This window comes from Ranitomeya imitator, chromosome 1 (assembly GCF_032444005.1).
Source record: "Ranitomeya imitator isolate aRanImi1 chromosome 1, aRanImi1.pri, whole genome shotgun sequence".
Lineage (NCBI taxonomy): Eukaryota > Metazoa > Chordata > Amphibia > Anura > Dendrobatidae > Ranitomeya > Ranitomeya imitator.
In genome coordinates, this window is record NC_091282.1 from 726,221,649 (window position 1) to 726,248,163 (window position 26,515).

The window sequence follows — 26,515 nt, forward strand, 5'->3', positions numbered from 1 at the left end:
AAATGCAATAACAGGCAATCAAAAGAATGTATCTGCACAATCATGGTATCATTAAAAACGTCAGCTCGGCACGCAAAAAATAAACTCTCACCCGACCTCGGATCACGAAAAATGGAGACGCTATGGGTATCAGAAAACGGCGCGCTTTTTTTTATTTATTTATTTTTTTTAGCAAAGTTTTGAATTTTTTTTCACCACTTAGATAAAAAATAACCTAGTCATGTTAGGTGTCTATGAACTCGTAATGACCTGGAGAATCATAATGGCAGGTCAGTTTTAACATTTAGTGAACCTAGCAAAAAAGCCAATAAAAAAAACTAGGGTGGGATTGCGCTTTTTTTGCAATTTCACCGCACTTTTTTTCCGTTTTCTAGTGCAAGATAAAACCAATGGTGTCATTCAAAAGTGCAACTCGTGCCGCAAAAAATAAGCCCTCACATGACCATATTGATGAAAAAATAAAGTTATGGCTCTGGGAATGAGGGGAGCGAAAAACGAAAACACAAAAACAAAAAAGGGCCGCGGCGGGAAGGGGTTAAAAACGTCAGCTCGAACCGCAGAAGAATAAGTCCTCACCCAACCCGAGATCCCGAAAAATGGAGATGCTACAGGGAAACGGAATATTGCACCATTATTATTTTTAATTTTTTTTTTCTTTACAAACCTTGAAATTTTTTTCACCATTTAGATAAAAAAGAACCTAGACATATTTGGTGTCTATGAACTCGTAATGAGCTGGAGAATCATAATGGCAGGTCAGTTTCAGCAATTAATGAACGTGGTATAAATGTTTTTTTTTTTTTTTAATTAAAGACAAATTGTGGAATTGCACTTTTTTTTGCAATTTTACCGCACTAGGAATTTGCTTCCCGTTGTCCAGTACATGACATGGTAAAACCAATGGTGTCTTTCAAAAGTTCAACTTCTCCCGCAAAACATAAGCCCTCACACGGCCATATTGACGGAAAAATAATAACGCTATGGTTATTGCCCTGGGAAGAAGGGGAGCAAAAAACAAAAATGGAAAATGGCCCGAAATGACGGGGTTAAACGACAAAAATTGCAAAAATGGACACAGAGCAAACACTGGGAAAATGGATCCAAAACACTGATGAAGATACTATGTACTTTTTTTCTTCACATGCATGTCCGATGAGACATGTACTGACTGACAACCAGCAGCAGAAAGGCCAGTCCGCTGACAGCAAGCAGAGGTGGTGACCATGGTGAGCAGCGAGTGTGCACGGTCACTACAGGACAGCTGCCTCACATGGAACTACAACTCCCAGCAACTCACATCCCATGACAACGACAACAAGCTGCTGGAGGCAGGTCTCCTCACCAGAAAGTTACACATACAAGTGCAGGACTATACACTACAGGAAAAAAAAGCGCTCACCCTGCACCGCAGACGGGACTAAACATGGACGGATACCGTCTCCTGCTCCACAATCCCGGACACGGCTCTTCCGGAAACCGAGACTCCGCCTTAGCAATCAGCGCGGTGTGCCACACACAAGATGGCGTCCGGCGTATGTGCCAGCCGCAATATGGCACCTCTACGGGTCACCTAATGGGTCAGACCAGAGCGCGGATTCTGATTGGTTGGCCTCATGTTTAGCGCTAGTTTCTTTTGCTTTGGAGTTTGTCGTTAGTTCGTACTGCAATGGCGACTAATCCCTGGGATCCGGTGCAGCCGTCGGCAGCGGCGTTACTGATAGAGCGGTGTCTGCGGGCCGGAGTCCTGTCCCAGGTACGGAACATCAGGAGTCCAGGACACATACGAGGCTGAGGGTGGTTTCTTATTCGGCAGTTTTTTTTTATAGGTTTAACACCAAATAATAATCATCACAATAATAACATACACTGCATGAGGTGCCCTGGTGTGAATACACTTAAAAACGGCTACAAATCAGTGTAGTTAAATCAGTGGCCCAAAGGCATTTAACCCTTTCATTCACCCCTTCATGACCCCGCCTATTTTGACCTTAAAGACCTTGCCGTTTTTTGCAATTCTGACCAGTGTCCCTTTATGAGGTAATAACTCAGGAACGCTTCAATGGATCCTAGCGGTTCTGAGATTGTTTTTTTTTCGTGACATATTGGGCTTCGTGTTAGTGGTAAATTTAGGTCAATAATTTTTGCATTTATTTGTGAAAAAATCGGAAATTTGGCGAAAATTTTGAAAATTTCGCAATTTTCTAATTTTTTATTTTGTTCAACCAGAGTGTTATGTTTGGGTAAACCACTGTTTGGGCACACGTCGGGGCTCGGAAGGGAGGGAGCACCATTTGACTTTTTGAACTCAAGATTGGCTGGAATCAATGGTGGCGCCATGTTGTGTTTGGAGACCCCTGATGTGCCTAAACAGTGGAAACCCCTCAATTCTAACTCCAACACTAACCCCTAACCATAACTCTAGCCACAAGCCTAACCCTAACCCCAATACACCCCAACCCTAATTCCAACCCTAACCCTAGTTCTAACCCTAACCCTAGTGGAAAAATAAAAGTAAATATTTTCTTTATTTTATTATTGTCCCTACCCATGGGGGTGATAAAGGGGGGGGGATTATTTTTTTTTATTTTGATCTCTGTGATAGAACCTATTACAGCAATCAAAATGTACCTGGAACGAATCTGCCGTCCGGCCGTCATTTTGGAAGATGGCAGTGCCCATGGAGCAGATGGACGGACACCAGGAGGGACACAGGAGGTCGGTAAGTATGGGGGGGGGGGATCGGACAGCGGGCGGGGGGAGATCAGACTGCGGGGGGAGCGGACAGGAGGACGGAGGGGAGCGGAGGACTGCAAATGACAGGACGGAAGGGAGGAGATCGGTGGCGGTGGGGGGGGGGCAGATCGCGATTTCCAGCCATGGCTCATGCTATTGCCGCATCGGCTATAGCTGGATTGTAATATTTCACCAATTTTCAATTTTCATTGGTGAAATATTAATATCGCTCTGAGTGAAAATGAAACGTCACTTTCAACAGCCAATCAGCGACGTAGCCACGGGGGGACGACGATGCGTCAAAGGTGGGGAAGGGGCTAATGCCCTTCGGTGCCCACTTTTGTGCCAGTTTTATAGTTTTTGTAGCCGTTTTTAAGTGTATCCACATTAGGGCACCTCACTGCAGTGTATGTTATTATTGTGATGCTTAGTTTTTGTTGTTAAACCTTTAAAAAACAGAAAAGAAAAAATTGCTGAATAAGAAACTGACAAATTAGAATCCACCTTCAGCCTGGTAGGATCCACTATCTGTACAAAGCTGCACAATGCGATTGTGGTCACGTGACCCAATAAGTGTCCTGCCGGGAATGGAATGTCCGTGGGACTCCAGCGAGATTCAAATTTCAGAACGCTCCATTGTTTTCTTACTAAGGCCGCCGTCACACATGCGAGTTTTACGGACGTAAGAGCGCAGAATCTACGTCCGTAAAACTCGCAAAAAATACGGCACAATTATTCTCTATGCCCCTGCTCCTATTTGCCGTATTTTACTGATCAGTATTATACGGCTTTCTACGGCCGTACAAAATCGCAGCATGCTGCGTTTGTCACCGTACTGCGCAAGAAATACGCCAATGAAAGTCTATGGAAGCGTGAAAAATACGGATTACACACGGACAAGCAGTGTGACTTGCGAGAAATACGCAGCGTTGTTAGAGAGAAAAGCTGGTAATTCAGTGCGGTGTACAGTAAAATCACACTGACAGCTTACAGTAGAATAGGTAGAATAAATGTGTACACATAGAATAGGTATATATATATGTCAGTGAGACACATATATGTATATATATTAATATTTATTCCAGCGCTATACAGCTTGAAAGCCGGTAATTCAATTACCGGCTTTTTCTTTCTCCTTCCTAAAACCCGACATGATTTGAGACATGGTTTACATACAGTAAACCATGTCTTCTCTCCATTTTTTTTGCAGATTCCACACTACTAATGTCAGTAGTGTGTATCTGCAAAATTTGGCCGTTCTAGCTCTTAAAATAAAGGGTTAAATGGCGGAAAAAATTGGCGTGGGCTCCCGCGCAATTTTCTCCGCCAGAGTAGTAAAGCCAGTGACTGAGGGCAGATATTAATAGCCTGGAGAGGGTCCACGGTTATTGGCCCCCCCCTGGCTAAAAATATCTGCCCCCAGCCACCCCAGAACAGGCACATCTGGAAGATACGCCTATTCTGGCACTTGGCCACTCTCTTCCCATTCCCGTGTAGCGGTGGGATATGGGGTAATGAAGGGTTAATGTCACCTTGCTATTGTAAGGTGACATTAAGCCTAATTAATAATGGAGAGGCGTCAATTATGACACCTATCCATTATTAATCCAATTGTAGTGAAGGGTTAAATAAAACACAAACACATTATTTAAAATTATTTTAATGAAATAAAAACAATGGTTGTTGGAGTATTTTATTCAACGCCCAATCCAGTCACTGAAGACCCTCGTTCTGTGAGTAAAAAAACATAATAAACCAACAATATACTTACCCTCCGCAGATCTGTAACGTCCAACGATGTAAATCCTTCTGAAGGGGTTAAAACATTTTGCAGCAAGGAGCTGTGCTAATGCAGGCTGCTCCTCGCTGCAAAACCCCAGGGAATGAGGCTAAAAATAGATCAATGATCTATATTTAGCTTCATTTGCGGTGAGGCGCCCTCTGCTGGCTGTTCATAGATCGTGGGAAATTACCTAGAAAGCCAGGGAGCTTTTTAGGTAATTTCCCACGATCTATGAACAGCCAGCAGAGGGCGCCTCACCGCAAATGAAGCTAAATATAGATCATTGATCTATTTTTAGCCTCATTCCCTGGGGTTTTGCAGCGAGGAGCAGCCTGCATTAGCACAGCTCCTTGCTGCAAAATGTTTTAACCCCTTCAGAAGGATTTACATCGTTGGACGTTACAGATCTGCGGAGGGTAAGTATATTGTTGGTTTATTATGTTTTTTTACTCACAGAACGAGGGTCTTCAGTGACTGGATTGGGCGTTGAATAAAATACTCCAACAACCATTGTTTTTATTTCATTAAAATAATTTTAAATAATGTGTTTGTGTTTTATTTAACCCTTCACTACAATTGGATTAATAATGGATAGGTGTCATAATTGACGCCTCTCCATTATTAATTAGGCTTAATGTCACCTTACAATAGCAAGGTGGCATTAACCCTTCATTACCCCATATCCCACCGCTACACGGGAATGGGAAGAGAGTGGCCAAGTGCCAGAATAGGCGTATCTTCCAGATGTGCCTGTTCTGGGGTGGCTGGGGGCAGATATTTTTAGCCAGGGGGGGGCCAATAACCGTGGACCCTCTCCAGGCTATTAATATCTGCCCTCAGTCACTGGCTTTACTACTCTGGCGGAGAAAATTGCGCGGGAGCCCACGCCAATTTTTTCCGCCATTTAACCCTTTATTTTAAGAGCTAGAACGGCCAAATTTTGCAGATACACACTACTGACATTAGTAGTGTGGAATCTGCAAAAAAAATGGAGAGAAGACATGGTTTACTGTATGTAAACCATGTCTCAAATCATGTCGGGTTTTAGGAAGGAGAAAGAAAAAGCCGGTAATTGAATTACCGGCTTTCAAGCTGTATAGCGCTGGAATAAATATTAATATATATACATATATGTGTCTACTGACATATATATATATATATATATATATATATATATATATATATATATATATATATATATATATATATATATATATATATATATATATATATATATATATTTTCTTTTCTTTTTGGGACACATGGATCACTTCTATAGCGGTATGTTGGTTTTGCTAGCCTGCGAGAAAACCACGCAGTACGGATGCCATACGGATTACATACGGAGGATGCCATGCGCAAAAAACGCTGACACACCCTGCCTACGGAGGAGCTACGGACCACTTTTTTCGGGACTTTTCAGCGTATTACGGCCGTAATATATGGACCGTATTGTTTTACGCTGTGTGTGACGCCGGCCTAACGGCCATTTTTGCTTGAATTTCCCAGCTCTGCTCAGTCTCCACTGACTTGTATGGATCCAGATGGCCTGACATTGTCAGATGCTTTAAAGGGGCGTTCACCTCTGAGAACTTCTTTTTTTTTGTCTTATTTAATTACCGCAGCTCTTATGTATATATTTATTTATTTATTTTGAAAAATCGACCATGCAGTTCCAGAGATCCAGGGCTTTTTATTTGGTACAATTGTTTTTAAAGGAGCGTGGCTACAAGATTATAAGTGGGGGGCTCTTTAGGCTGTTCTGGGTTATTACTCGGTGAGTCACACCCTCTTCATAAAGACCACAAAAATGAACGCTACTTATATAGCCCCTATATCTTTCGGGCTGTATGGCGGATTAAAATAAATAAATGTCATACTCCGGGAGTGAGGATCACATAAGGGCAAACACTGCGTACTTTTGACCTCATGAGGTTTAAATACATGTATTTTGGGCTAAAAAATCATTTCACAATTCAGTTTCAATTTAAAACTCTACCTAGAAAAAGACAGATTTAAAAAAGTTAGAAATTCTCCAATTGGACTGTCGCCATGAGCTCACTGATGGTTTCTCAGTTAACTCATTTTGCTGCCAGCAAAAGGCAGTGCAACAAAACGCATACAGAAAACTGGAAAAATTTGAATGAGACCCAATTATTAAAATGATTTTTACCCTTTCATTTAGGGAAGAAAAAAATTGCCCCCAAAGGTGGAAAACCCCTTTACGTGACTCACTGATTACTTGGTATCTGACGGCAGGCACCCACCAATCATGAAATCACGGCTGTGCAACTCGGGAAAAGTGTTCTTCTATCCTCAGCCTGGCCAGCATGTCTGTATACAGTTTATGCAGCTGTGTAGGAAATGTAGATCATTTTAAAAATGCAGAATGTGTTTTGTTAAACTTACAATAGGGTCATTTGGTGGACAGACATTTCTGGTCTCCGCTGTCTGACATAAGCCCCATAACTTCGGCAGTAACTGAAAACTATGCACACTTAGCCTAAGCTTGGTTGATATTTTTCTCTTTATTCTCCCAGCAAGGTATGTATGTGGCCTTTAGCACCGTACAGCGCGCCGCTTTACCTGTCAGTCCCATAGACACTGAATGGAGCCCTAGTGCGCATTCATAACCAACACAGTATTCAATTGACTCTAGGACAGTAGCACAAGACCCCCATCAAGTGATCAACGGGGATCCCAGCTACCATGTTTTTTTCTTGTGGGCCAACCTCTTTAAAAAATATATGTATTCCTTGGACTCGGTAAGCCAAACCACCGACTCCTCAATTTCCTTACTTCCAACTCTGCAGCACTGGTCTCTACTGAGCATGTACATAAAGTGCAGCACAGATTAATCTCATCTATGACTCCACAGCACTGGTCACTACTAAGCATGTACATAACGTACAGCACAGATTCATCTCATCTACGACCCCACAGCACTGGTCTCTACTGAGCATGTACATAAAGAGCAGCACAGATTCATCTCATCTATGATCCCACAGCACTGGTCACTACTGAGCATGTACATAAAGTACAGCACAGATTCATCTCATCTACAACTCTACAGCACTGGTCACTACTGAGCATGTACATAAAGTGCAGCACAGATTCATCTCATCTACGACCCCACAGCACTGGCCACTACTGAGCATGTACATAAAGTACAGCACAGATTCATCTCATCTACAACTCTACAGCACTGGTCACTACTGAGCATGTACATAAAGTGCAGCACAGATTCATCTCATCTACGACCCCACAGCACTGGTCACTACTGAGCATGTACATAAAGTGCAGCACAGATTCATCTCATCTACAACTCTACAGCACTGGTCACTACTGAGCATGTACATAAAGTGCAGCACAGATTCATCTCATCTACGACCCCACAGCACTGGTCTCTACTGAGCATGTACATAAAGTACAGCACAGATTCATCTCATCTATGACTCCACAGCACTGGTCACTACTGAGCATGTACATAAAGTACAGCACAGATTCATCTCATCTATGACTCCACAGCATTGGTCACTACTGAGCATGTACATAAAGTACAGCACAGATTCATCTCATCTATGACTCCACAGCACTGGCCACTACTGAGCATGTACATAATGTGCAGCACAGATTCATCTCATATATGACTCCACAGCACTGGTCACTACTGAGCATGTACATAAAGTACAGCACAGATTCATCTCATCTACGACTCCACAGCACTGGTCTCTACTGAGCATGTGCATAAAGTACAGCACAGATTCATCTCATCTATGACTCCACAGCATTGGTCACTACTGAGCATGTACATAAAGTACAGCACAGATTCATCTCATCTATGACTCCACAGCACTGGCCACTACTGAGCATGTACATAATGTGCAGCACAGATTCATCTCATATATGACTCCACAGCACTGGTCACTACTGAGCATGTACATAAAGTACAGCACAGATTCATCTCATCTATGACTCCACAGCACTGGCCACTACTGAGCATGTACATAATGTGCAGCACAGATTCATCTCATCTATGACTCCACAGCACTGGTCACTACTGAGCATGTACATAAAGTACAGCACAGATTCATCTCATCTATGACTCCACAGCACTGGTCACTACTGAGCATGTACATAAAGTACAGCACAGATTCATCTCATCTACGACTCCACAGCACTGGTCTCTACTGAGCATGTACATAAAGTACAGCACAGATTCATCTCATCTATGACCCCACAGCACTGGCCACTACTGAGCATGTAACATAGTAACATAGTAACATAGTTAGTAAGGCCGAAAAAAGACATTTGTCCATCCAGTTCAGCCTATATTCCATCATAATAAATACCCAGATCTACGTCCTTCTACAGAACCTAATAATTGTATGATACAATATTGTTCTGCTCCAGGAAGACATCCAGGCCTCTCTTGAACCCCTCGACTGAGTTCGCCATCACCACCCCCTCAGGCAAGCAATTCCAGATTCTCACTGCCCTAACAGTAAAGAATCCTCTTCTATGTTGGTGGAAAAACCTTCTCTCCTCCAGACGCAAAGAATGCCCCCTTGTGCCCGTCACCTTCCTTGGTATAAACAGATCCTCAGCGAGATATTTGTATTGTCCCCTTATATACTTATACATGGTTATTAGATCGCCCCTCAGTCGTCTTTTTTCTAGACTAAATAATCCTAATTTCGCTAATCTATCTGGGTATTGTAGTTCTCCCATCCCCTTTATTAATTTTGTTGCCCTCCTTTGTACTCTCTCTAGTTCCATTATATCCTTCCTGAGCACCGGTGCCCAAAACTGGACACAGTACTCCATGTGCGGTCTAACTAGGGATTTGTACAGAGGCAGTATAATGCTCTCATCATGTGTATCCAGACCTCTTTTAATGCACCCCATGATCCTGTTTGCCTTGGCAGCTGCTGCCTGGCACTGGCTGCTCCAGGTAAGTTTATCATTAACTAGGATCCCCAAGTCCTTCTCCCTGTCAGATTTACCCAGTGGTTTCCCGTTCAGTGTGTAATGGTGATATTGATTCCCTCTTCCCATGTGTATAACCTTACATTTATCATTGTTAAACCTCATCTGCCACCTTTCAGCCCAAGTTTCCAACTTATCCAGATCCATCTGTAGCAGAATACTATCTTCTCTTGTATTAACTGCTTTACATAGTTTTGTATCATCTGCAAATATCGATATTTTACTGTGTAAACCTTCTACCAGATCATTAATGAATATGTTGAAGAGAACAGGTCCCAATACTGACCCCTGCGGTACCCCACTGGTCACAGCGACCCAGTTAGAGACTATACCATTTATAACCACCCTCTGCTTTCTATCACTAAGCCAGTTACTAACCCATTTACACACATTTTCCCCCAGACCAAGCATTCTCATTTTGTGTACCAACCTCTTGTGCGGCACGGTATCAAACGCTTTGGAAAAATCGAGATATACCACGTCCAATGACTCACCGTGGTCCAGTCTATAGCTTACCTCTTCATAAAAACTGATTAGATTGGTTTGACAGGAGCGATTTCTCATAAACCCATGCTGATATGGAGTTAAACAGTTATTCTCATTGAGATAATCCAGAATAACATCCCTCAGAAACCCTTCAAATATTTTACCAACAATAGAGGTTAGACTTACTGGCCTATAATTTCCAGGTTCACTTTTAGAGCCCTTTTTGAATATTGGCACCACATTTGCTATGCGCCAGTCCTGCGGAACAGACCCTGTTGCTATAGAGTCACTAAAAATAAGAAATAATGGTTTATCTATTACATTACTTAGTTCTCTTAGTACTCGTGGGTGTATGCCATCCGGACCCGGAGATTTATCTATTTTAATCTTATTTAGCCGGTTTCGCACCTCTTCTTGGGTTAGATTGGTGACCCTTAATATAGGGTTTTCATTGTTTCTTGGGATTTCACCTAGCATTTCATTTTCCACCGTGAATACCGTGGAGAAGAAGGTGTTTAATATGTTAGCTTTTTCCTCGTCATCTACAACCATTCTTTCCTCACTATTTTTTAAGGGGCCTACATTTTCAGTTTTTATTCTTTTACTATTGATATAGTTGAAGAACAGTTTGGGATTAGTTTTACTCTCCTTAGCAATGTGCTTCTCTGTTTCCTTTTTGGCAGCTTTAATTAGTTTTTTAGATAAAGTATTTTTCTCCCTATAGTTTTTTAGAGCTTCAATGGTGCCATCCTGCTTTAGTAGTGCAAATGCTTTCTTTTTACTGTTAATTGCCTGTCTTACTTCTTTGTTTAGCCACATTGGGTTTTTCCTATTTCTAGTCCTTTTATTCCCACAAGGTATAAACCGCTTACACTGCCTATTTAGGATGTTCTTAAACATTTCCCATTTATTATCTGTATTCTCATTTCTGAGGATATTGTCCCAGTCTACCAGATTAAGGGCATCTCTAAGCTGGTCAAACTTTGCCTTCCTAAAGTTCAATGTTTTTGTGACTCCCTGACAAGTCCCCCTAGTGAAAGACAGGTGAAACTGCACAATATTGTGGTCGCTATTTCCTAAATGCCCGACCACCTGCAGATTTGTTATTCTGTCAGGTCTATTAGATAGTATTAGGTCTAAAATTGCTGCTCCTCTGGTTGGATTCTGCACCAATTGTGAAAGATAATTTTTCTTGGTTATTAGCAGAAACCTGTTGCCTTTATGGGTTTCACAGGTTTCTGTTTCCCAGTTAATATCCGGGTAGTTAAAGTCCCCCATAACCAGGACCTCATTATGGGTTGCAGCTTCATCTATCTGCTTTAGAAGTAGACTTTCCATGCTTTCTGTTATATTTGGGGGTTTGTAACAGACCCCAATGAGAATTTTGTTACCATTTTTCCCTCCATGAATTTCAACCCATATGGACTCGACATCCTCATTTCCTTCGCTAATATCCTCCCTTAAAGTGGACTTTAGACAAGACTTTACATAGAGACAAACCCCTCCTCCTCTCCGATTTTTACGATCCTTTCTAAACAGACTGTAACCCTGTAAGTTAACTGCCCAGTCATAGCTTTCATCTAACCATGTCTCGGTTATTCCCACTATGTCAAAGTTACCTGTAGATATTTCTGCTTCTAGTTCTTCCATCTTGTTTGTCAGGCTTCTGGCGTTTGCGAGCATGCAGTTTAGAGGATTTTGTTTTGTTCCAATCTCCTCGCTGTGGATTGTTTTAGAAATGTTCTTACCTCCCTTCTGAGTATGTTTTCCTGGGTCGTCTTTGTTCGAGTCTAATGTTTTTCTTCCCGTCCCCTCTTCTTCTAGTTTAACGCCCTCCTGATGAGTGTAGCGAGTCTTCTGGCGAATGTGTGTTTCCCAGGTTTGTTGAGGTGTAGTCCGTCTCTGGCGAGGAGTCCATCATACCAGTAATTCACACCGTGGTCCAGGAATCCAAATCCTTGTTGTCTGCACCATCGTCTTAGCCAGTTGTTTGCATCAAGGATCCTGTTCCATCTCCTGGTGCCATGCCCGTCTACTGGAAGGATAGAAGAAAAAACTACCTGTGCATCGCACCTGGAAGGCAGCATACTTCTCTTGCAGTTATGTCCGGTCTGCAGATGGCTGCTTCGGTGCCTCTCAGTAGTGAGTCTCCCACCACCACCACTCTTCGTTGCTTCTTGGCTGTACTTTTTGCTGTCACTTATTGCTGTGTGCCCTTTTCTTTTTTGCTTGCTGGTATTGCTTCATTCTTAGGTGTGCCATCTTCATCCTCTACAAAGATTTGATATCGGTTCTTCAGTTGTGTGGTTGGTGATTTCTCCATGGTCTTCTTGCTTCTTTTGGTCACATGCTTCCACTCATCTGCTTTTGGAGGTTCTCTGACACTTTTTGCACCTTCTGTGACCAGTAGAGATGCTTCTGTTCTGTCTAGAAAGTCTTCATTCTCTTTGATGAGTTTCAAAGTTGCTATTCTTTCTTCCAGACCCCGCACCTTTTCTTCTAAAAGGGCCACTAGTCTACACTTCTGACAGGTGAAATTGGATTCTTCTTCTGGTCGATCTGTGAACATGTAGCACATGCTGCAGCTCACCATGTAGGTTGTCACATCTGCCATGTTGCTCCTAGATCCTGCTGACTTGCTGTGTGTTTTCCTTCTTGTGTAATCTACTCAGCCAAGCTCTCTTGCAATAATGTCCTACAGGCAAATATTCGCGCGCCTTACGGCGCGCGGTTTGGTGATGCTTTCGAAGCAGCTGGTCCCGGCTGTACCCAACGATCTTCTAGCTTAGGGAGACTTCGCTTCTCCCAGAAGGCACCTGGAATATGCAAATTAGCCTCCTGAAGCTTGAATCCCTGGTTTGGTGATGCTTTCGAAGCAGCTGGTCCCGGCTGTACCCAACGATCTTCTAGCTTAGGGAGACTTCGCTTCTCCCAGAAGGCACCTGGAATATGCAAATTAGCCTCCTGAAGCTTGAATCCCTGGTTTGGTGATGCTTTCGAAGCAGCTGGTCCCGGCTGTACCCAACGATCTTCTAGCTTAGGGAGACTTCGCTTCTCCCAGAAGGCACCTGGAATATGCAAATTAGCCTCCTGAAGCTTGAATCCCTGGTTTGGTGATGCTTTCGAAGCAGCTGGTCCCGGCTGTACCCAACGATCTTCTAGCTTAGGGAGACTTCGCTTCTCCCAGAAGGCACCTGGAATATGCAAATTAGCCTCCTGAAGCTTGAATCCCTGGTTTGGTGATGCTTTCGAAGCAGCTGGTCCCGGCTGTACCCAACGATCTTCTAGCTTAGGGAGACTTCGCTTCTCCCAGAAGGCACCTGGAATATGCAAATTAGCCTCCTGAAGCTTGAATCCCTGGTTTGGTGATGCTTTCGAAGCAGCTGGTCCCGGCTGTACCCAACGATCTTCTAGCTTAGGGAGACTTCGCTTCTCCCAGAAGGCACCTGGAATATGCAAATTAGCCTCCTGAAGCTTGAATCCCTGGTTTGGTGATGCTTTCGAAGCAGCTGGTCCCGGCTGTACCCAACGATCTTCTAGCTTAGGGAGACTTCGCTTCTCCCAGAAGGCACCTGGAATATGCAAATTAGCCTCCTGAAGCTTGAATCCCTGGTTTGGTGATGCTTTCGAAGCAGCTGGTCCCGGCTGTACCCAACGATCTTCTAGCTTAGGGAGACTTCGCTTCTCCCAGAAGGCACCTGGAATATGCAAATTAGCCTCCTGAAGCTTGAATCCCTGGTTTGGTGATGCTTTCGAAGCAGCTGGTCCCGGCTGTACCCAACGATCTTCTAGCTTAGGGAGACTTCGCTTCTCCCAGAAGGCACCTGGAATATGCAAATTAGCCTCCTGAAGCTTGAATCCCTGGTTTGGTGATGCTTTCGAAGCAGCTGGTCCCGGCTGTACCCAACGATCTTCTAGCTTAGGGAGACTTCGCTTCTCCCAGAAGGCACCTGGAATATGCAAATTAGCCTCCTGAAGCTTGAATCCCTGGTTTGGTGATGCTTTCGAAGCAGCTGGTCCCGGCTGTACCCAACGATCTTCTAGCTTAGGGAGACTTCGCTTCTCCCAGAAGGCACCTGGAATATGCAACATAATGTACATAATGTGCAGCACAGATTCATCTCATTTATGACTCCACAGCACTGGTCACTACTGAGCATGTACATAAAGTACAGCACAGATTCATCTCATCTATGACTCCACAGCACTGGCCACTACTGAGCATGTACATAATGTGCAGCACAGATTCATCTCATATATGACTCCACAGCACTGGTCACTACTGAGCATGTACATAATGTGCAGCACAGACTCATCTCATCTATGACTCCACAGCACTGGTCTCTACTGAGCATGTACATAAAGAGCAGCACAGATTCATCTCCTCTAACAGCCGAGATCATTAGGTCAGGAACAGAACAGACATTTATAGGACATTTCATAACTTTTCCAAATTCTTATCAAAACATGTACAGCACATCCACATTCAGTACTACTGAACACAATTTATTATATATTGTAGGAGTTGGTCCATTTTATACCAAGTCCACCAAAATGGACATTGACTCTGACTCCACAACTCTGCTTCGGACCTTTGATTCTTATTGTAGAGAATTGTACACTGTGCTTTCGAGTACATCAGAACTAAAGCGGGTTTGTTGGGGGATTTTAATATTGATAGTCAATTTTTGGCCATCAATATCAAATTAGCAGAGTCGACAGTCTTCTTCTGCTTTATTTTACCTAGGATGCCCTGGACCAGACCCGGAAAGAGACTCAGTGTTTTAGTCGTGTAGAAGAGCTGGAGAAGATCTCTGCACTCAAAGCTGAAGTTGACAAGGCAAGTCCTCTGCCTCTTTCCATCTCTCAGGCTTACCCAACAGGTATCAGCTGATTGCTGGAGACTCTGTGACCACGTTATATTGGGTATACACGAGCCAACTGCGACAATTAAGCGACTACCAATTGACTACATGCATACTAATGAGTTATTTAATTGCCAACCCCACTTCCATGTGCATGGAACGATTACAAATATCCTCGTCCCGTGCCCACGTACTATGATTTTTCTCTGCAGCACATGTCCTATGTACATAGGATGATGTGCTGCCGAGAACAATGATTTTTAAAGCATGCTTTAAAAATCATTTCATCCAACGAATGAGCATTTTACCTGTCCAGACTGCAAAATCATCAGAAGCGATTGTTCCTGCAACCAATTATTGGCCTGTATAGGCAGCGAGTGATCTCTCTGACAAGTCGTGATTCCCCTGTTTCTCTATATTTATTTTTGCCTTACAGAAGAGCTTGGAGTTAGAAATGCTGACTCTTGAGAAGGAGACGGCAGATATCACGCACTCATTTTTCCTCAGTAAGTTTTCTTTTTTACTTTTCCCTGGTTATAGTGTTTAATTCTTATTTCTCATTTAAGTATTAAAAAAAAAAAGTCTTTACAAAGGAAGAGGGCAAATACCGCACTGCACAATCTCTGCTGCGTGATTGATAGGGAACTGGAATTTACAGTGACTGTTGTGATCTTGGACTCTTCGCTTAAGGGGATTTTCAGGTCAAAGGATATTGTTGAGCTGTCCATAGGCTAGGTTACCAATCAGATCAGTGGGGATCTGAGGATAGGAGCTGATGTGCAGTTCTTGGCTTGCAACACATCTGACCGTTGGTGCAAGCTAATAGCAGCCTGGTGTGGGACACCACCACACACACACTGATCTGATATTGATTACCTATTGTACGGGCTGTCATGAGTATCCCATGGCCAGAAAACCCCTTTAATTGTAAATGCACTCACAAACTAAATTTGTTTATATAGCAGATGACTAATTATTACATTAAGCAGCTTTTAAATAAATCAGTAGTGCAAGCAAATAAGATATATTGCAAAGTTTATTATAGCAGAGAATTCTACTCCTTTGTCCACTTATGATCAACTTCTTCCTTTCCCCACTGAACTAATTATCCTCATTGAAAAGCGACTCATATCTATCTGGGTCAAATCTGTGTGGACTGCTAACAGGGTGATAGGCTAGGGGAGGCAGAATAAGGAGAATTAAATACTGTGAGACACAAGACCGACACATGCAGATCATGCTGCAGCTTCTAGCAAAAATAATTTCACTTCAGTGCTGGATTCTCAGTCACACAGCTCAGTCCTGCTGTAAAATGTTTTTCATGTTGCTGCTTCTGTCTGTGTGTTACAGAGAAAGAAGAAAGAATCCATTCCCATGTAATGATTATAGTTGACTTCGTAGCAACTAATCTCCATCCACTAGCTCAGAGACAACTCATAATCTAATATATAAAGCTGAATGTGTATGTGTGTGTGTGTATGTGTATGTCCGGGATTGGCATCTGCACCGTCGCAGCTACAGCCACAAAATTTTGCACAGTCACACGTCTGGACCCCGAGAGCGTCATAGGCTATGTTGTGAGGTGAAATTTTAACCCCGCGCTTTCCAATTCACCAAACAATTTTGCCCCTATCTACATAATGGGGAAAAGTGAAAGGAAAAGTGTTGGAGGCAAATTAACAGCTGCCAGATGTGAACAAGGGGGACTTAAAGAATGAGAGCGATGGCGCCAAAGAGTATATACCGTACAGTTGCTAAGGTGGGGCCCCGAACTGGGATACTCATCACACACGAGGATATGAACACACACACAAAATGCGCCACACACTACCACGTGCTTGAACACCCATTACCCTCGGCACACATTTCACCACAAATACACCAACCTCGCCACATAAAAGTCGAAACACAACAGTCGCCGCTCAAAACTCACCACGCGCAGAACTCGCCACATGCAAAAACTAGGCTCTTGCAAAACTCGCCACAAGTGCAAAACTCGCCTCATGGAAAACTCGCCACACGCAAAACTTGCACACGCGGAAAAATTGCCACATGCACAAAAGTTGCAACACATGCAAAAGTTGCCTCACACAAAACTTGAACATACTCAAAAGGCACCACATAAAACTCGCCATGCGCAAAACTCGCCATGCGCAAAACTTTCTGCACACAACGTGCTACACTAACCTGTCACATGCAACTCGACACACAAAAAGTCGCTACATGCATGTCGCCACACGCAACTCAACACACACAACTTGAGAAACGAAACTCGCCCTAAAACACACACAAGTCTGGTATTATCCTTCAAAAATAAAAATCTGATTAATAAGCAGACAAACTAGAAGAGCAACAAATGTACCATATAGGAAATACGTCAGCTGTCAGTCACATGACCTGTCTATTATGTGTATGTGTGAGTTAATATATACTGCCAGGGGGAGGGCTTCCTGTTGGCTGGGGATTTATCAGGCTGCCAATTTAGCTTACAAATACTGAGGTAAAAATACTGAGCAAATAACGTGTGAACGAGGTCTAATACAGGAGGAGATGACACACAGGTATATACTATATACAGGGGAGATGACACACAGATATATACTATATACAGGAGAGATGACACACAGGTATATACTATATAGAGGAGGAGATGACATACAGGTACATACAGGAGGAGATGACATACAGGTATATACTATACACAGGAGGAGATGACACACAGGTATATACTATATACAGGAGCAGATGACCTACAGGTATATACTATATACAGGAGGAGATGACATACAGGTATATGCTATATATAGAAGATGACATACAGGTATATACTATATACAGGAGGAGATGACATACAGGTATATATATATATATATATATATATATAGAAGATGACATACAGGTATATACTATATACAGGGGAGATGACACAGCAGGTATATACTATATACAGGGGAGATGACATACAGGTATATACTATATACAGGAGATGACATACAGGTGTATACTATATATAAGGGAGATGACAAACATGTATATACTGAGGTGAAAATGAGAGGTATGAGGTGAAAATGAAAAGGTGTGAGTGCAAAATGAGAGGAGTGAGGGAAAATAGTGGAGTGATCGGAAAATGACAGATGTGAGGTCGAAATGACAAGTGTTAGGGGGGAATGAGAGGTGTGAGGGAGAAAATGAGAGATATGAGGGGGAAAATGAAAGATGTGATTGGGAAAATGAGAGGCGTGATGGGAAAATAAGAGAAGTGAGGTGCTATAACTAACCACAGATATTTACTATGCCCAGGCAACGCCGGGCTCTTCAGCTAGTTGGAGATAAAGTGCTTAGAGGATAAAACTTTTTAAAAAAAAATGCAGGATACAAGTCATATAAAGGCTAGAAAGTGTTATTTCTCATGCTTATGTACACCCACAGTACAGATTAATCTGAAAAATTACATTAACTTACTTTAATAGAGCTCTTAAACTTGATGAGGCTGGTGGAGTCACTTTGAAAACCCTGTATTAGAATGTCTGTATAGTCCTGATATTAAGGTGAGCCCAGCTAAAGAAAGTGAGAACTCATTAGTCCCAGTGTATTGAGTTTTACCCTGTCCAGCCTCACTGACAGCTGCAGCTTGTACTGAGCAGTGTGAGATTTTGGTAGCAGGGATGAGGGACACTGAGGAGCTGTCAGTTGGACTAGATGGGTAAAGATTCAGCAGCAGGGAGGAGGGACACTGAGAAATTGTCACCCAGCCTAGGGGGACACAGATTGAGTTAAAACTTTTCAAACTGATTATATAGAAATTGTGACATAGATTTTTTTTTATACAGTAAGTACATCAGGTCAGGCAAGATCATTTTAATAAAAATGTTTACAGTTTGTATTATGAGACCTGGTGAATGATGTCATGGAACTGGAAGTGTGTATATGATGTGTGCATTGTCTGCACTTTCCAGCTGTAGATCACTTCATATCTTTGACAATTTCAGATCAGAAATGTGATGCCCTGCAGACAATAAACAGCCACTTGGAGGCGGTAATGAGGGAGAAAAGCAGCCTGAGGCAGAGGCTGGCAAAACCATTGTGCCAAGAGCATTTACCTATAGAGGCCTCTTATCACCAGTAAGTACTTTGTACCAAAAGCCCCCAGACTCGGGTGAAATTCGACTGCACCTACCTCTACTGGTGGGATTGACCCCCCCCCCCATCTGATTCTCCTCCAATAGATGATCTTGTGACCGATGTCTGAGATTCCATTGAATAGAGGAAACCCCTGTACTTCTTCCCCTCTGAGTATATGAATCCTAGACTTGGTGGCTGGTTCTCAGCAGATCCCCTGTTGTAATTACCTATAAACGGCAGGAGGTTCCTACTTCAGTGGAAGTTGAAGTGTCAGCTCATTCTCACTTCACCAGTTATAATTAATCCCATATGTTCAATGTGGGGGTGATATGTCCCCTCTGCGTAGATGTCTCCATGGATTGTACAGTTTTTCTCTATGACAATCAGTGTTTATGGTGGAGTCAATAGAGAGCGCTGACAGCTATCTAAGGTGTATGGACAGCCTAAAATATTTACTCTCCAGTACAAACTGTCACCAGGGCTGTCCCCATGTGCTCCTACATGTGAGAAGTCTTATGACTTGCGTTAAGGTTGTAACATGGGTCACGGGATTTGCCTGCAGTTGACTGTGCTACCAAAGTCAGCATTGTTTGTTTGTTTTTTTTGTTTTTTTTTTACTTAAAGGGAACCTGTCACCCCGTTTTTTCAGATTGAGCTATAAATACTGTTAAATAGGGCCTGCGCTGTGTGTTACTATATTGTATGTAGTGTACCCCGATTCCCCACCTATGCTGAGAAATAACTTACCAAAGTCGCCATTTTCGCCTGTCAATCAGGCTGGTCAGGTCGGGAGGGCGTGTTCACAGCGCTGGTTCTTCCTCAGCTTTACGTTGGTGGCGTAGTGGTGAACAAGCAGCGCGCGATCTGCGCTGTCATCCCTTTCGTCGGTGGGGGCGGCCATCTTCCTGGGGCCGCGCGTGCGCAGATCGAGTGCTCTGCTGCACGGGGCTTCAGGAAAATGGCCGCGGGAACTCGGCTTTGGGAAAATGGCCGCCGCGATCTCTAATGCGCACGCGCGGCATCCCGCGGCCATTTTCCTGAAGCCCCGTGCAGCAGAGCACTCGATCTGCGCACGCGCGGCCCCAGGAAGATGGCCGCCCCCACCGACGAAAGGGATGACAGCGCAGATCGCGCGCTGCTTGTTCACCACTACGCCACCAACGTAAAGCTGGGGAAGAACCAGCGATGTCACCACGCCCTCCCGACCTGACCAGCCTGATTGACAGGCGAAAACGGCGACTTTGGTAAGTTATTTCTCAGCATAGGTGGGGAATCGGGGTACACTACATACACTATAGGAACACACAGCGCAGGCCCTATTTAACAGTATTTATAGCTCAATCTCAAAAAACGGGGTGACAGGTTCCCTTTAAGTGCTTGTATTTGTGGCTAAAAATCATTGGGTTAAATTAAAAATGTCACCCCATTTTCCGTCTGTAAGCTGTGTTGCACAGTTTGTTACTGGCTGCGGAATAATAATAATATTAATTTTATTTATATAGCGCCAACATATTCCGCAGCGCTTTACAAATTATAGAGGGGATTTGTACAGACAATAGACATTACAGCATAACAGAAATCACAGTTCAAAATAGATACCAATAGGAGTGAGGGCCCTGCTCGCAAGCTTACAAACTATGAGGAAAAAGGGGAGACACGAGAGGTGGATGGTAACAATTGCTTTAGTTAGTAGAATATATATATTTGCCCTAAGTACATGCATTTCATAAAAACAAAAATTGTCCTTTGAGTTGGACAACCCCTTTCAACATCACCGTCTGTCTCCCTCCTGTGGTCCAGAATGGCAAAATAAAAACTGTCGGTAATGCAAGGTTTTCATCACACTGTTACAAAGGTTTTGTCCCTCGGACAATTTTGAGTGTTCCTGATAGATTTTTTTCATGCTGATTTCAGAAATGACTTCAGATTTTTCCTATCACGTAAGGTTTTTGAGAAATTATAAGAAACATAATATTCTGTTATAATTCTAAAAACTCAATTATGAATTTTTTTCTGAAACAGTATATTCCGAATCTTCCACTGAAATAACATAAATCGCTGATCTACACATATATGCAAGCACTTATGCAAATTCCGGGCAGGCGCAGTGAGTCATTCGGCTGACTGTGTACGGTGTAACCTGTGGTCGGCGCTCATAGCAAGCCTGTAATTCTGCTGCATACAGGTGATCTGAGCATCGCGCAGAGGCGATCACGCTATGGCAGTTTCTAGCCTCCCATGGAGGCTATTGAAGCATGCCAAAAGTAAAAAAAAAAAAAAAAGCGTTTAAAAATATATATATAAAAAAAAACGTAAGTTCAAATCACCCCCTTTCGCCCAAATAAAAATAAAACACTAAAAAAAAATCAAACCTACACATATTTGGTATTGCCATGTTCAGAATCACCCGATCTATCAATACAAAAAAAGAATTAACCTGATCGCTAAACGGCGTAGCGATAAAAAAAAAAAATCAAACTGCCAGAATAAAATTTTTTTGGTTCCCGCGACATTGCATTAAAATGCAATAACGAGCAATCAAAAGAACGTATCTGCACAAATGTGGTATCATTAAAAACGTCAGCTCGGCACACAAAAAAGCCCTCACCCAACCCGAGGTCACGAAAAAAATGGAGACGCTATGGGTATCGGAAAATTGCGTAATTGTTTTTATTTTTTTTAGCAAACTTTGGAATTTTTTTTTCACCACTTGGATAAAAAAGAACCTAGACATGTTTGGTGTCTATGAACTCTTAATGACCTGCAGAATCATAATGGCAGGTCAGTTTTAGCATTTGGTGAACAGAGAAAAAAAGCCAAACAAAAAACCAGTGTGGGATTGCACTTTTTTTGCAGTTTCACCGCACTTGGAATTTTTTTCCCGTTTTCCGAGTACAGGACCTGGTAAAACCAATGGTGTTGTTCAAAAATACAACTCGTCCCGCAAAAAACAAGCCTTCACATGGCCATAATGACGGAAAAATAAAAAAAGTGGCTCTGGGAAGGAGGGGAGTGAAAAATCGAAAACCGCTCCGGTCATGAAGGGGTTAAAAACCTTACGTGATACAGACTTTTGGAGCACGTATTCGTGTTCAGCATATCAAAATCTATAAGATGCAATAACATTTTCTCAGGGAACAAGAAGTTCCCTGAAATTTGTTGCGTGGTGTTATGTATGAGTATGTATTGATTAAACCATACACATATAGCACTTAAAGGGCATCTGTCAGCAGGTTTTTTTTGTGTGTGTTTTTTTTTTGTTTTTTTGCTATTTAATGTGAGAAATGAATAATATAAAGGCACAAAGCCTGGTTCCATAGTGTTATATCATCAGGAGATTATTACTGCAGGACTAGGTGTCATGTGTTAGGCAGTCCAGCTAATCTGTGTAACCCCGCCCCCACCACTGATTGGCAGCTTACTGACAGTGTACACTGGAAGCTGCCAATCAGGGGTGTGGGCGGGGTTATACACAGCTCCGCATTCTAACCGCTGCTACATCTGCAGCAGAGAAAGCAGGGATTGTATTAAAACTGCACAAAGCAGCCCAGTAAGTGACACATCGCTGGAATCAGTGTCTCAGCCCCTACATCATGCTGCTCTCAGATTACATAGCAAAAACCCATTGACAGATTCTCTTTAAAGTGCTAACCCATGTATCTACATGTTATTGTAAAGTCGCACTTATGGAAATCCTTCCAGACCCTTATGAGACCACTGTATGGACATCTATGTTCAGTTTTCATATCCCTTCTTTCCTTCTGCACAGATTTGTCTCTGAACTGTTACCACTCGCTATTAAATTCATTGAAAAGCTGGAAGTCTACATCCAAACCATCCGCACCATTCCCCAGATACCAGAATGTGTCAAAAATATGGTGAGAACAGGTTCATGTTGTTATCTGCGGATATATAATATTTATTACAGCGATTCCCTACCTGACTGATGGGCGCCCCCCAACCAGCTAGAGGTGGGGTCCAAGTGCAGTGCCTGGTTATTTCCATCACCACCATCAACTTGATTGACCCCTGCTGCATTCAGGGCACCTTTCGAATGATCAGTGGGATCCCCAACTATCAGACATTTCTCACCTCCTTTTTATAAATGTTGTGAAAAAATGTTTCTGCTTTTTTTTTTTTATGAAATCACATTCTGCTGAGAAAATCCGCATTGGAAACGTACCAGAAATACTGCAGAAATCCAACGCATGTCATTGCCGCTGCATCATTAGTATTGTCTCCTCTGCCAGCAGGGTTTTGCTATGTAACATAGTAACATAGTTAGTAAGGCCGAAAAAAGACATTTGTCCATCCAGTTCAGCCTATATTCCATCATAATAAATCCCCAGATCTACGTCCTTCTACAGAACCTAATTGTATGATACAATATTGTTCTGCTCCAGGAAGACATCCAGGCCTCTCTTGAACCCCTCGACTGAGTTCGCCATCACCACCTCCTCAGGCAAGCAATTCCAGATTCTCACTGCCCTAACAGTAAAGAATCCTCTTCTATGTTGGTGGAAAAACCTTCTCTCCTCCAGACGCAAAGAATGCCCCCTTGTGCCCGTCACCTTCCTTGGTATAAACAGATCCTCAGCGAGATATTTGTATTGTCCCCTTATATACTTATACATGGTTATTAGATCGCCCCTCAGTCGTCTTTTTTCTAGACTAAATAATCCTAATTTCGCTAATCTATCTGGGTATTGTAGGTCTCCCATCCCCTTTATTAATTTTGTTGCCCTCCTTTGTACTCTCTCTCGTTCCATTATATCCTTCCTGAGCACCGGTGACCAAAACTGGACACAGTACTCCATGTGCGGTCTAACTAGGGATTTGTACAGAGGCAGTATAATGCTCTCATCATGTGTATCCAGACCTCTTTTAATGCACCCCATGATCCTGTTTGCCTTGGCAGCTGCTGCCTGGCACTGGCTGCTCCAGGTAAGTTTATCATTAACTAGGATCCCCAAGTCCTTCTCCCTGTCAGATTTACCCAGTGGTTTCCCATTCAGTGTGTAATGGTGATATTGATTCCCTCTTCCCATGTGTATAACCTTACATTTATCATTGTTAAACCTCATCTGCCACCTTTCAGCCCAAGTTTCCAACTTATCCAGATCCATCTGTAGCAGAATACTATCTTCTCTTGTATTAACTGCTTTACATAGTTTTGTATCATCTGCAAATATCGATATTTTACTGTGTAAACCTTCTACCAGATCATTAATGAATATGTTGAAGAGAACAGGTCCCAATACTGACCCCGCGGTACCCCACTGGTCACAGCGACCCAGTTAGAGACTATACCATTTATAACCACCCTCTGCTTTCTATCACTAAGCCAGTTACTAACCCATTTACACACATTTTCCCCCAGACCAAGCATTCTCATTTTGCGTACCAACCTCTTGTGCGGCACGGTATCAAACGCTTTGGAAAAATCGAGATATACCACGTCCAATGACTCACCGTGGTCCAGTCTATAGCTTACCTCTTCATAAAAACTGATTAGATTGGTTTGACAGGAGCGATTTCTCATAAACCCATGCTGATATGGAGTTAAAGAGTTATTCTCATTGAGATAATCCAGAATAACATCCTTCAGAAACCCTTCAAATATTTTACCAACAATAGAGGTTAGACTTACTGGCCTATAATTTCCAGGTTCACTTTTAGAGCCCTTTTTGAATATTGGCACCACATTTGCTATGCGCCAATCCTGCGGAACAGACCCTGTCGCTATAGAGTCCCTAAAAATAAGAAATAATGGTTTATCTATTACATTACTTAGTTCTCTTAGTACTCGTGGGTGTATGCCATCCGGACCCGGAGATTTATCTATTTTAATCTTATTTAGCCGGTTTCGCACCTCTTCTTGGGTTAGATTGGTGACCCTTAATATAGGGTTTTCATTGTTTCTTGGGATTTCACCTAGCATTTCATTTTCCACCGTGAATACCGTGGAGAAGAAGGTGTTTAATATGTTAGCTTTTTCCTCGTCATCTATAATCGGAGAGCATCTGTAATCGGAGAGCAGAATGATGTAGGGGCAGAGACCTCGATTCCATACAATCAGTGTTTTATAAGCAGCAGATTATCACTACATGACTAGGTGTCTCATGCCTCCTGGTCAAACCCTGCCCCATCACTAATTGGATACAGAAAGCTGCCAATCAGTAGTGTGGGCGGGGTTATACAAAGCTCAGCATTCGAGCTCTGCTAGATCTGCATCAGAGAAAACAGTGATTGTATCACAACTGCTCTCACCCAATAAGCTAAGTAACACATCACCGGAATCAGGCTCTCTTCCCCTGCATCATAATGCTGTCAGATTACGTAGGGAAATCCTGCTGACGGATTCCATTTAACACACTGTTCTCTTTTCTTTTTCTTTTTTTTTTCAGGATAATGCCTTGATCAGAATGGAGGCTTTCGAGGCCGATCTGGAGGAGGTGACTAAACGGATATTGACGTGGCGGGAGAAACAAATGAAACTGCTGCAGGGGGACACTGAAGAAAGTTCCGGAAGTATCAAAGAATCTACGTCTTACTTAACTATTGATAACTTACGCCGCTAGTCATCAAGCAGTTCGTAATTAATGTCAGACTGCTCCGGTAAAGAGGACCCTTAATATTGTACCATTTTTACTACTCTATCCCTCTATCCTGCACCCTCACCCAGGGGAGGCAAAGATTTTAATTCAATAGTTGCATTTTGTTATACTAGTTTCCCCCTGTATTGGCTACAGTGAGGTGGACGGAAATCTGTATTCACATCTATGGGGTCATAGTAAAAACTGCTTTACAGAAAAGTCTTCTGGCTCCTCTGAACGACACGGAGCTACGGCCCGATTCTCGGCGTGAGGAATGTCACGGCCGACAATTGATTTATCACTTTGTTAAAATAAATGACTGTTTTTCATATTTTGGATATATTTTTGAGATTTTGCTTATAAGTTGATGTCTTAGAACCAGAAAACTTAGTAACTTCTTATCATATTCCCAACTATAAATAAATTAATAAATTCTGTATTTTATCATCTGGAGCTCCACATTATAGAATATGTAATATAATAAGCGTACTGAGATGCACCAGCGATACTGATGAATAATGACACTGCGGCAGGGTGAGAAAATACAAAGGAGGGGAAAAAAGTATGAAATTATGTATCCCTCCTGCGTAGTTGTCTAATATGGCAGAAAACTGGCATACATCACCGAATGACACCGTAAACTACTAACCGTAGCGTCTCTCTAAAGTCTGCAAGTTCTGTCTGACCGCGTAAGTCTCAGTAAAGCTGGATTTGCTAAGGAGTCTGTATACATCTGTCTGCAGTGAACTCCCCCTAGTGTTGGCTGCAGGCAGAATGTTATCATTTGTCTTTGCTCTGATGGTATGAATAATTGTGCAGTTAATCTAATTAATCTCATTATTCCTGATTTATCAACTCCATTCTGCTTAACCATTTGATCTGCACTCTGCCTACCCAAGTCATCGGCATCTTCAGTGCGCTCTATACGCACTCTCCTGACA

At 42.7% G+C, this 26,515-nt stretch overlaps 2 protein-coding genes across 3 annotated transcripts in view; one reads left to right on the forward strand and one right to left on the reverse strand.

Moving 5' to 3' along the window:
* LRRC57 (leucine rich repeat containing 57) overlaps positions 1–19,223 on the reverse strand; it is a 44,229-nt gene extending 25,006 nt beyond the window's left edge. The window contains exon 1 of one of the 2 annotated variants that reach the window (XM_069732552.1): positions 1,400–1,507. The gene's annotated coding sequence lies outside the window, so the exon portion shown is untranslated. Of the gene's footprint in view, positions 1–1,399; positions 1,508–19,205 lie in introns of those variants that run through there. The other variant, XM_069732583.1, reaches the window with a different exon arrangement.
* On the forward strand, positions 1,597–25,905 carry HAUS2 (HAUS augmin like complex subunit 2). Its single transcript, XM_069732596.1, has 6 exons — positions 1,597–1,753; positions 14,739–14,831; positions 15,293–15,362; positions 18,846–18,978; positions 22,748–22,856; positions 25,386–25,905. Exons 1-6 carry the CDS (start codon positions 1,667–1,669, stop codon positions 25,557–25,559), a joined length of 666 nt encoding a protein of 221 aa, XP_069588697.1. The 5' UTR covers positions 1,597–1,666; the 3' UTR covers positions 25,560–25,905.
* Positions 25,906–26,515: the final 610 nt, after the last annotated feature.

Excerpts from the sequence above, each read along its gene's own strand:
- HAUS2 (XM_069732596.1), top strand. The coding sequence starts at position 1,667 with ATGGCGACTAATCCCTGGGATCCGGTGCAGCCGTCGGCAGCGGCGTTA. Across the intron at positions 1,754-14,738 it reads GGGCCGGAGTCCTGTCCCAG|GATGCCCTGGACCAGACCCG; the intron begins GTACGGAACATC and ends TATTTTACCTAG. Across the intron at positions 15,363-18,845 it reads CACGCACTCATTTTTCCTCA|ATCAGAAATGTGATGCCCTG; the intron begins GTAAGTTTTCTT and ends TGACAATTTCAG.